This window comes from Rhinolophus hipposideros, assembly GCF_964194185.1.
Source record: "Rhinolophus hipposideros genome assembly, chromosome: 10".
Lineage (NCBI taxonomy): Eukaryota > Metazoa > Chordata > Mammalia > Chiroptera > Rhinolophidae > Rhinolophus > Rhinolophus hipposideros.
This window is the reverse complement of record NC_138056.1, coordinates 64,276,488-64,288,967: the sequence shown is the minus strand read 5'-3', so window position 1 is coordinate 64,288,967 and position 12,480 is coordinate 64,276,488. Positions and strand designations below refer to the sequence as shown.

The following is a 12,480-nucleotide window of genomic DNA, read 5'->3' as shown; positions in this document are numbered from 1 at the left end:
TCAACTAAAATAAGCTTCCGATGAAGTATGCAGAGATGGATGGGAGTGCAGGATTCCGCCTGAGTCAGTATGAAGAAGGCTAGAATTCAAAGGTGAGAATAGCAACAGCTTCGTTAGGACACTATTTCTTTTTCACTGTCACTGGGTGGCAGGCCATATGTTGATAAGGAATAAGACAACACACTTCTGTCTAAAGCTAAGTAAACCTAGGTTTCTGTCTAAACCTAGTATCACCTGTGTCTGGGAAATAAAATCAACAGGCCTGATTTGCCAAACCATGATTTTACCATCTATTTACTCACCTGCCTCCTCATTAGACTCATCCCCAAGAACAGAAGGTATGTGGCACATATTATATGCTCATTTTGAATGAGAACTGAATAATATTAATGTATTCCTAGTATCTATAGAGTAAAATTTCTCCACTTTGGTTAGGTACATTAAGTAAGCTGGACCACTCAGGGGGGATATATAATAATTTTAATATATCTAAATTTCCAAACCGTTACTACAGATGTAGCTATCTATAAGCAAGATAATCTTAAATGACAACAATACACTTGAAATATTTATTTAAGTGGAAATGTAATGGCTTGGTGTGATATCAGAGGGATAGTGGATGGGGGGGGGGTCCACACAGTGTGAGGGATATAAATGATAAATGTTTAAGCATTACTTTGTCTTGTGCATCTGAAACTAATAAAAAATAAATAAAATAAATTATATATATATTTAAGTATGAGTGGCCATATTACCACACTGTCAACATCTGGTCATATGCTAAAACACTGAGAGATCAATAAGAAGTTATGATGAATAAAAATGTTTCTACATTTACAGGTAGAGATTTTCCAGGCCCTTAAATTTAATCATATGGTATAACTTTAAAGTTCCATATCCAGATGAAATAAACATTCAAGTAGGCTCCTATAAATCTCAAGATCTCGTAAAAAGATACAGGCCTCAAAAGGACTTAGAAATACATTTCTTGAGGAAATTCACAAAAATTTACACGGAGTCCAGAAATTTACATTTATGCTATTGGTACCATTCTGATCAAAATGTTGAACTAAAGGATTAAGTTTTCCAAGGGATAGAAGCACAACGTTTTCATCCAATGCTCTGTTTTAATTTTTCATACAGAATCTAGTTCTTTTTTCCTTGTAGTGATTTTAATATTGCTTTAGAAGAAAGCATGTGATGAAACTTCAAGACCAATATCTTTGTTTTAGAACTGAAAGTATTGAAGGTATAAAAAATAGATAAAGGAACGTGAATCATGCAAGTGCCATATCCAGTGGTCACACAATTAAAAATATATTTTTAAGACTGATATCAATAACATTACTTCATATGATGGGGCAAGTCAGGAAAGAAATGACAGTTTTAGAATCAGAGATTGATGTGAAGTTATTAGGACACATGAGAATAATCATGCAGGAGCAAAAATGTACAGTAAATTTGAAGCTCTGAAGCCACAGGATAAATAGTGTTTCTCAAAGTCTTATCTATTTTGGGAAAAGTTGTAAAAGAATGCCTATTTTAAGGACATTTTGCCTAAAACACGTAGTTGTGAAAACAGTGTTTGTATTACACCTTTTATTTTTAAAATGCCAGAGCATCAGGTTCTTTATTAAGAAATTAATTACTGATGAGGCCTTATTTAGGAAGTGCTTTTGCTCTCAGATGTGGGAACAAGCAAGAAGAAAGGAGTGAGGGAAATACCCATTCCAACTGTCATGAAAATCAGCTAACCTCTTAAATATATATGGATGAGTATAAATATATGCGCGTGTGTGTATATTTTTAAAAATAACCATATTATACCTTTTCTTCCAGCTTTTGTGAGAGAAAAAGGATGACACCATCAAATGCTTTTGCTTTGTTGGAAAGTTCCCTATGACTATAAAGCAAAGCAATTCTCATTCTTCTAGATTCTAAATTTGGCGTGTATGTCACATGATACTGGTAAAGCTGCCAGTCCTGGGGCAAATCTAAACTAAAGAGATTTGTGACCAGTTTCACAGGTATTCCACTGGAACCTGAGGAAAACAAATAAAAACCATTTTTTAACAACAACAACAAAATCATTCCATGTTAATATTAATCACAACATTTAAAAAATGTATTTGCATATATAAGCACAGCTATTGCTACAAAGCCAGTATTCTCGTTCAGTGACACAAGACAAGCTCTGATAACCTATAGCTTTATAAACTTATGGAGTCTTATAAACACACATTTGGGAATTAAAAAGGGGTTGTGCGTAAAGCAGGCCTCATAAGAGCAGACACTGACATTCTTATTCCTGGGAGAAGAGAAGCATCTGAATTCAACTTCCCCAGGACTCCTTCCAAAGCTTGCCTTCCAGTTCTGATTCTATGCAATTCAAACCAGCTCAAATAATATTTTCAGATGCTACTCTGAAATTACGCTGATCTCAGGTTATAAAGAAACTGTCCAGTTCTTACCATGAATACCACCCCCAACCTCTTGGAAATCCAGATAATCGAGTTAATCATACTTTTGAAAATTCTAAAATAGTTCATTCCGTGGTTAGACCGCTCTACAAATCCCAGAGATTGAGGGGAGGACTGAGGAGAGAAGGAATTATACATCTTTCCTCTGTGAAAACAGGGCCATTGGGCTTCTGTTTTCTGCAGGCACAGGAGGCCATGTGTGCTTCCAGGAATTCCATCACTTACAAAAATTTTTATTCACCTCTTCTAAGTCTATAGGACAGAATCAGAGATGGCCACGATATATTCCAGTTGGTCAGTGCTCAAGATGGCGCAAGTTCCCTTCAGGACAGAATCCAGAAGGGCACAAATGAGGTATTTCTCATCTCTCCTTGAAGGGAATTATCCAGTGCTTGTCTTATAGAAAAGAATTATATCAAACAATGGGAGAAGTAGAAACATGAGCCCCCGAGTTGATGAGAAAGAAAAAGTATATGCCTTAGTATTTCATCAGCTTCTACCTGTGGTATAAAATCTGTTAGGAGCAAGGAATTATTGTGCTATTTTAATTAAACAAAAGCTTTCGTTTGTTCTTCCAGATCCTGAAGAAATAACAACATGTTTTACCTGCTCATATTAGGACAAAGAGAAGTCATCCTAGAATGTCAGAGCTGGAAGATCCTTCGAGATCCTCTACACCAGTATTTGCAAACTAATCATGACACCCCCCCCCCATCATTTTCATGAAAACACACAACTGAACTGGGTCAGAGAGACTTCCACCCAGTTAGGGCAAGCACTGTTTCATGAAACCTGTTTCAATTGTGTGTGTATAGTTTGTGTATGCTGGATAACAATATATCTACTTCTTATTTTACTGCATGGTTTTTAAAAGTTTGAAAAAGACTGATCTGTATCAGGAAGTCTTAACTTTTGAGAGGGACTCTCAAAGCCTTTTGAGGATCCAATGAAAACAACAGACCTACTTCCCTGAAAATGCTATTCCCACAATTCTGGGTGCAATTTCAGGGGAGAGCCTAGAATCTCGGTTAAGAATTAAAGAACTAGGCCACATTTTTATTTTCTACAGCTGAAGTAGAAAGGTTATTATTCCCATACAGGAAAAGGACTAAGAAAGAGACAAAGCATCTTTTTTAACCCCTACCCCAGTTATAAAGAGAAAATGTTTTCAATGAGTGAAATGGGGAAGCATTTGAGATCTTGCTCCACAGCATGGCATTAGCTTGGCTCAAATAAAATCTCATTAAAAAAAAAAAAAGTGAACTGCAGTTTTGGGGGAAATGTTATTATTTCTATTAATAAAAGAGATTTAAGGCTAAAAGAACTATGTCTAGATAATGCCTTGAATATAGACGTTCAATAAACATCTATTAATTATATGCACTCATTTATTTTAGATCTAGAAATTAAAATTCCTTAAGCAAGATCCGGTAACATTAAAAAAGTAAGGTACATGAAGACCAGGTACCTGTTTTGCAGTCTCTCACATGGGTCAATTTCTCTCTGGTACACACACCCAAATCCATGAAGTCTCGTCTGATTTTCCCACCTCTTTCCATGAAGGTACAACCAGCATCATCTGAAGATATGTTATCTTTATCTAAAATATGAAGAGAACACCGTAATACCTCATTTTATTCTAGTGATATTGTTTACAACTATTATATCAAAAAAATGCATCTACAACCAAAACTTAGATTTTTGTGGTTTTTAATAAAACTGGTCCACATTGCTGAAAACAGTCATGGTTATACTGACGTCTTTAGCCTAAAAATTGGAAATTGTAAAGGAAGCATAGCATGTTTTGTTAGAAATAATAGACCCAAGTTAGCCCCATTTCCTAACATTGTGGTCTGGTCTGATTCTCCTCTTTGCTAAGGAGATAGCTCTATGTCCCTATGTCCCATCCCACACCCACTTAAGGAGGGTACTCTCCCTCCTTCAGCTCTCATGTAACACCATGAAGCTATACAAGGTCTGACAATTAAGTTTGCGAACTTGTTGCTAACCTTTTTTTTATATCAGAAGGATTGTTCATTATGAATTTGCACCAACTGGACAAACAATTAACCAAAGTTTACTATTTGGAAGTGCTGAAAAGTCTGCATAAACAAGTTAGTGGAAAACGACCTGAACTTTTCGCCAACAATTCATGGCTCTTGCATCACAATAATGCATCAGCTCACACGGCACTGTCTGTGAAGGAGTATTTAACCAGTAAACAAACAACTGTATTGGAACACCCTCCCTACTCACCTGATCTGGCCCCCAGTGACTTCTTTCTTAACCTGAAGATAAAGAAAATACTGAAAGGAAGACATTTTGATGACACTCAGGACATCAAGGGTAATACGACGACAGCTCTGATGGCCATTCCAGAAAAAGAGTTCCAAATTGCTTTGAAGGGTGGACAAGGTGCTGGCATCGGTGCATAACTTCCCAAGGGGAGTACTTCGAAGGTGACCGTAGTGATATAGGACTTTCTCTAGGATGAGTTTGCAAACTTAATTGTCTGACTTTGTAGACTAGGACCGTCCACACCAACTTCTGCACAGATTGGGGCTGAATCTCTCACCTTTCGCATCACAAGAAGAGAAATGCCCAAAACACACTGCCGTAAGTCTTTATGCTCGATCATTCCCTTGAGAAGGAAAGCCAGCATTTCACCTTGGGGCATACCACTCACAGTTAGGTTCTAGAGAATATGCAATTAAAATCCAAACGTGTATTTTCTGTTTAAACGAGTACAACGAGATGTTGATGTTTTTAGATACAACTTAGGCACTCTAAAGATAACATGACAATGTAAAAATACAGAATAGTACAACAAAGTAACAGGACTCACAGTGTGACGCATTTCCAGAACTCTGACTTGACCACTGTCCTTCAACAGAGTCACTGGATACAACTAACCCACATGACATCATCACTTTCCCAAAACTGCTGTTCACCCCGTTTCAGTGGAGTCTGAGTCTTCCAGGAAATTTTTAAAATTTAATTTTTAAAAATTATCCTCACTAGATTATCCATATTATTCTCTGCTCTTTGTTTCAAAAGATGTTGGGTGGTTTCTAAAAATTCAGTCTACCATAGAATGGTAGTTGCCAGAGGTTAGGAGAAGAGGGAAATGGGGAGGTTTTGTTTCATAAGTACAGAGCTTCAGTTTTGCAAGATGAAAGAAGTCCTAGAGATGGAGGGTGGTGGTGGTTGCTGAACAATGTGAATGTCTTTAGTGCCACTGGACTGTACAATTAAAAATGGTTAAAATGGTAAATTTCATGTTATATACATTTTGCCACAATAAATAAATAAATAAATAAATGCTGAATCTACTCTCAAAGGATGAAGGGTTTCCATCACTTGAGAGTCACAAGAATGTATAGCAAACATGGAACGAAAGTTCCAAGGAGAAGCTGGGTTATGGTTTGAATGGGGACAGGAGTGTTGAACCTGACGCACTGGCTCTCGGAGCAGGTCTTCTGAGGGACCGCATTCACTTCTGTGACTTCAGATCACAAAGGGTACTTGAGCAGAGCTAGGAAAACCCCAGTGGAAAACAAGAGAGCCAAAGTGGGTGGAAGGACTGATGATCCTAAGAGTCTGGAAGAACCTGAGTGCTTAGAGCTTACATGGTTATTAGCAGTTAATCACTTAACTTCACCTGGTCACAGCAAAGGAGATGGCTAACAGATTTCTGCAGTGGTTTTGGGCTGAATTCAACAAAATTCCTATGTTGAGGTCCTAACCCCTAATATCTCAGAATGTAACTGTATTTGGAGACAGACTCTTTAAAGAGGTAGTTAAGTTAAAATTAGGATGGGGCCTAATCCAGTATGACTGGTGTCCTTATAAGAAGAGATTAGGGTACAGACAAGTACAGAGGGGAGACCATGTGAAGGCACAGGAAGAAGATAGACATCTACAAGCCAAGGAGAGAGGCTTTGAAGAAATCAACCTTTCAGACACCTTGATCTTGGACTTCCGGCCTCTAGAATTATGAAACGTACATTTCTATTATTTAAGCGGCCCAACTTGTACTTTGTCATGGCAACCTTAGCAAAGTAATGCTTTGGGTATATCAACTCACACTGTGATAGCAGCTACTTGGAGTAGCATGTTGACAAGAAACCTGAGTCCAAATATGGATTTACAAGGAAGAGAGCCACCAAATGGTGAGATTTGCCACAGGTGGGGAAGGAAGGAGAGAGCAGTGGCAGCAGGCACGCCAGGTTTCTACCATCCCTGCCAGGTGAAGTCACTGACATTTACATGTCATAAAGAATTTTAAAATGTTTTTTCAAAAATTATTGAGTCAACACAAAGAATCCAAACACTAGCTTCCTGATGTCTGCAGATTCCCAACTGCCAACCACCGTCATGAAATTCAGCAGCAGACTCTGTGTTTGGGAGTCCCAAGGAAACACAACAAACACAGGGGATCCTTCAAGAAAAGGTAAATGGGATGCTCAAGACGTGACCCTGCTGCTGTAAGGTTTAGTAGTCACTCCTGTTCCATTCAGATGGAACAGACTATCGTACTTACATTGCTGTGAAATCCCGCTTGTTCCCACGAAGCCACGGTTAGACAATGCTTCATTATTACTAGGATCAACAGATATAAGCTAAAATGGGCAAAAAAAAGTTTTGGTCAGATAGGAGATGTTCATTCATAAACCAAAATGTTATAATAAAATAAGACCAAGGCATGTCCTAAGTCATTAAATTGCCATGAACTAACATTAACAGGTAAAAAGCTTAAGAAATGAGAGATTGCCCATTCTAGAAAAATGGATAAGAACAAGCAATGGTTCTCCCCATTCATCAGACTTTGATTTCAGTACCAACTGTGAGCCAGATACAGCCGTTAGACCCTGGAGGTATGAAGAGGCAGGGATGTGATCCTTTCAACCAGGGAGCTCATTAAAGGAAGTGGGTACACGTGACCATCACCTCACGCTTCCATGGCCCACAGACACGGGGCCTCCGATGTGAACATGTTTGTAGCAAGAAATAAATTGAAACAAAAACTCATAGACACAGATAATGGTTAGTTTAGTGGTTACCAGAGAGTAAAGGGGGAGGGGGTGGTAGATGAGGGTAAACAGGGTCAAATATATGGTGATGGAAGAAGAGACTCTGGCTAGTGAACCCACAATGTTATATATATGGATGATGTATTACAGAATTGTACACTTGAAACCTATGTAATTTTACTAACCATTGTCACCCCAATAAATTTTAATAAAAACAGAAAGAAATTGAGCCCAGAGGATCTGGGTCACCAGCTCAGGTGATGACTGTCCTGAATAAACTAGTCCAAATTAGTTCATAGGTGACGGGGAGCCGTTAATTTTTCTTTTTTCACAGTAACTACTTCTCTTTGTTCAAGAAGGAATATATCTTGTGCTGCTAGAAAATGCATGAAGTCAAGCGAAGACATTTTTGTGAGAGTAAAGGCATAAAGACCACAGGATACTCACTTCCGTACTTTTGGTTTAAGAGATTGCTCCAAATACTAAAGAATACGAGTAACATCACTCAAAAGTTATTCATTTGATGGTCAATCCATTCCAGCTGCCTGAGTCTAAGAAGGAGCCCTACCTACCCACAGAGGCTGCTCAAGAAAAAGTAGTTGAGGGGCCGGCCCAGTGCCTCAGGCGGTTAGAGCTCCGTGCTCCTAACTCCGAAGGCTGTGGGTTCGATTCCCACATGGGCAGTGGGCTCTCAACCACAAGGTTGCAGGTTCAACTCCTTGAGTCCCGCAAGGGATGGTAGGCTCCGCCCCCTGCAACTAAGATTGAACAGGGCACCTTATGCTGAGCTGCTGCTGAGCTCCTTGATGGCTCAGTTGGTTGGAGTGCGTCCTCTCAACCACAAGGTTGCCCGTTCGATTCCTTGACTCCCGCAAAGGATGGTGGCTGTGCCTCCAGCAACTAGAAAAACGGCAACTGGACCTGGAGCTGAGCTGCGCCCTCCACAAGTAAGACTGAAAGGACAACAACTTGAAGCTGAACGGCACCCTCCACAACTAAGATTGAAAAGACAACAATTTGACTTGGAAAAAAGTCCTGGAAGTACACACTGTTCCCCAATAAAGTCCTGTTCCCCTTCCCCAATAAAATCTTTAAAAAAAAGAAAAAAAAAGAAAAAGTAGTTGAATCAAAACCATAACTATGTCTGAGATTACTTATATTTATATATGAATTAGCAAGAGGATTCGTATTAAATTATATACCATATAATGGTACTACTGAAGCTACAGCAATTTTTACCAGAAGACTTAACCCCAAATCAAGTAACTAAAATTGAGAAACTAGCAAAGGACAACACACTTGCCTCCAATTTTCAGTCCTCTTCACTGGCCAAAATATCTACCTTAAAAATCTTACTCAGGATAAGATCCCAGAAGAAAAATAAAAAAGAGAAACCCTGGAAAGACTCAAAGTTCAGAGAGACGATAACCCACTACTTCCTAAGAGAGAGGAAGAGAGATCCACAGAAGGCAGTAGCCATGAAGGAGAAAGGTAGGAAGGAAAGGTGGGGTGGGGGGAGGAGAAGGGAGAGGGGGAGCGGGAACGGAAGCGGGGGTGGGGGTGGGAGAGAGACAGAGAGAGAGAGGAGGGAGAATGTCCCCTTGTACGCACCCACTGCGAGGATTCGGGGCGCCCTATTTCCACGGCGCTGGGGCTGCGGGCGATGCCTCTCGCTCTCACGCGGGCCCGTCCACTCATGTTCCGGATGAGCCGAGTGATTTCCAACGCAGTAAAGTGCCAATTAGCCTATTTTTCCATTGGCATCCAAGTGGCACGGCTGTGACTGGAGGTGGTGGTTCTCTGGTCCCTGGACTGGAAACGACCCGCGTTCCCACGCGTGGGCGGACAGAGCACGCACAACCCGCTGGTTCCAATGAGGGTGGGGAGGAGAGCAGTGGAGAGAGCGTGGGCGGGGCGGGGGCGTGGGCAAGGGCGCAGGCTCCCCTTTTCTTTCCACCCTCCTACCCAAATTTGGCATTATTCAGCTCCCTAGTTTTTTGCTCATCTTATGTAAGGTCGCATCAAACTTTTTCTTTTTGTATTTTCTGCTCAAGTGTAGGTAAGCACCTCATGTATGTGATACCGTATAAGACCCGGTCTTATTTGGGGGGAAACACGGTAGTTCTGTAGTTTTTCATTCTGTGAATTGTCTGTTTATGTGCCTTGTTTTTAAAGTTGGGCTTGTCGTGTTTTCCTTTGTGATTTGGAAGAAGTTTTATATATTTTTTGACATTGCAAATATCTATTCCCAATCTATCACTTTGTAATTTTGACTCAAGTCCTTTATCTAATAAGGTATGTACTCAAATATACCAATTTTTAACTTTATGATTTGTCTTTTCTGGGTCTTCTTGAAAGAAAATTTTCCCTGCCCTAAGATTACAAGGATATCATATGGCATTAAATATCTCGTAGCCTTCAGGAATATGTATGGACACAATGCTAGATGTTTCCATCTGTTCAAATTCCCTTTAGATCCTTTAGTAGCATTTAAATTCTTTTTCATAAAAGTCCGGTGTATTATTTAATTTCTGGAAATTTTATAGTTTTTTTGTTACTGCTGTGAACTGTATCTTGTTTTTGTTATATTTCCTCATTAGTTATTACTTGTATAGCCACAAAATACTGATTTTTATACATTGATATTGTTTGAGTTTGCTAAACTCCTTAGTTCTTATAGCTTCTCTTCTGATTTCATTTGAGTTTGAATGTAGATGATCATGCCACAAATAATAACAATTTTATTTCATCTCGTCTTATCTTTATTTTTCTTGTCATGTTGGTCAAGTTTTCCTGTACAATGTTGAAAGTTACTGTGACAGCTGGCATTCTTGTCTTCATGTTATTAAGTTAACTACCTCTGTAATGCCTTCATTTTGTTTGACGTTTGCTGTAAATATCTGGTTTATTGTGTTTATCATTTTAAGGAAGCTCTCTCTATTCCTAGTTTTCAAAATTATTTTAACCATAAATATGTGTAGAACTTTATTACATACTACTGAGGATCAATTGAAAAGCTTGTGCTAAGGTTATAGGCACAGGACAGACAGTTCATCAGAGTTATGTGGGATTCATCAGGATGGGCAATAGGTGGGTAAAATGTGGTAGATGCATAGAGTGGAACACTAGGCCAACAGTCACAAACAATGACTTAGCGATACATTCAGCAGCATGACTAGATTTTTACACATTGCGTTAAATGAAGAAAAGGCAAGAAAAGATTGACATCTATACTATGGCAAAACACCGCGTTAAGTTTTAAAACATTAAGGACATTTGTACTTGGATATGTACTAATTTTTTCAAGTAAGGATTTATACCCAAGGATATCCAACAGGTATAATAAATTGAATACCTATATAAGGGAGAAAAATAGAGGAGTGGGAATCGGAGAAATGAAAGGGAAAGCAAAATATAATACAATATAGAATTTGCATAGACCCATGAAAACCATGTATAATGAACGGAAGAATATGGTTCATTCAACTTTCTGTACTTAAGATCCTACAATTAAATAAATATTATAGCAAATGTCCAGAGAAAGAAAAATTCCCACTATGTACTAGATGTTAACTGCTTAACTATTGTGATAGAAATCTTCCCTAACATTATCTGCCTCCTGATCTACAGTGAATGCTCTAAAGGTCAATTAACTCCTTCTGGATACCTGAACTTACAAGCATTGACTATTCTGTGCTGCAGAAATGTATGTTTGTTTACACAGAAACCCACTGTGCTTCAGAAAAGGATTTAAATAAAACAAGAGGGAAAATGGTTACAGTGGAGAGCTCTCTGTTCGCTAGTTCCTCCCTAGTTCTCTCGACCTTAGGTTTGTACTTTCCTAACCCCAGCACTCTTTCCCTGGGAAAATCTATCCATCTCCAGCAGGAAGCCACACCCAATGACCGGAGGGTCAATTTTGATTTTCTTTGGCCCTAGTACTTTTACTTTGGTGGGAACCTTCTTCAATTAAAAAAATATACATATTAGAAATTATATCTGACAAATTAGATGGTATAAAAATGAATATAGTTTAGATTCCACGTATAAGTGAAACCATATGGTGTTTGTCTTTCTCTAGCTGACTTATTTCACTTAGCATAATACCTCTTAGGTTCATCCATGTTGTCACAAATGGCAAGATTTCATTCTTTTTTATTGCTGGGTAATAGTCCATTGTATAGCTATACCACATGTTCTTTATCCATGCCTAGAAACAGAGACCAAAGGGATGGTTACCAGAAGGGATGTAATGGGGGTAATGGGTGAAAAAGGTGAAAGGGAATATAGTCGATAATATTGTGGTAAGTTTGCACAGTGACAAATGATTGCTAGAATTAGTGGGGTGATCACATTGTAAGGTATAAAAATGTCCAATCACTAATATTGTATACCTAGAACTAATACAACTAACATAATATTGTATAGCAACTATACCTAAATTAAAAAAAATTATTCACTAACCTCAATAAAATAAAATAATATATTATATATATTAAATAATTTTCTTCTACATCAAATTTTTTCTCTTCTGCTTTTAAAGGAAATTAAAACATTTTCAAGCACCCCCAAAAGTACTGTGGGCCTTAGGCACTGTGCCTGCTGTGTCTGCTGCTATGCAGCAGACTTAGGCCGTCCTGCTCTGACCTCCATAAGCATTTCGCAGATGGAATGATGTGATATGGAAGCATAATCAGGGGCTACAGCAAGAAGGTCAGGGAGGATCCTCGACTGCCATTCCCCACGGAAGTGTGCGGGAGGATCCACTTAGGGTGGGTTCTAAGCCCAAGATCAATAGCCAAGGTTATATGTGGGTCTCCGGGTCAGAGTTCCTTTACAGTATTGTGTTTCCCTGAAAATAAGACGTAGCCAGACAATCAGCTCTAATGCGTCTTTTGGAGCAAAAATTAATATAAGACCCAGTCTTATGGTAAAATAAGACCTGGTCTTGATATGATATGATATGA

General features: G+C 38.8%; 1 protein-coding gene across 3 annotated transcripts in view; it reads right to left on the bottom strand.

Moving 5' to 3' along the window:
* The window catches only part of PIWIL4 (piwi like RNA-mediated gene silencing 4), a 97,837-nt gene that overhangs the window by 36,345 nt on the left and 49,012 nt on the right, over positions 1-12,480 (bottom strand). The window contains exons 1-4 of one of the 3 annotated variants that reach the window (XM_081064069.1): positions 9,125-9,298; positions 7,024-7,102; positions 3,949-4,080; positions 1,828-2,042 (exon numbers count right to left, since the gene is read on the bottom strand). In XM_081064069.1, coding sequence (XP_080920195.1) covers positions 1,828-2,042; positions 3,949-4,080; positions 7,024-7,102; positions 9,125-9,211 — 513 coding nt within the window. In that variant the 5' untranslated portion in view covers positions 9,212-9,298. Of the gene's footprint in view, positions 1-1,827; positions 2,043-3,948; positions 4,081-7,023; positions 7,103-9,124; positions 9,299-12,480 lie in introns of those variants that run through there. The other 2 variants (XM_081064070.1, XM_081064071.1) reach the window with 2 other exon arrangements.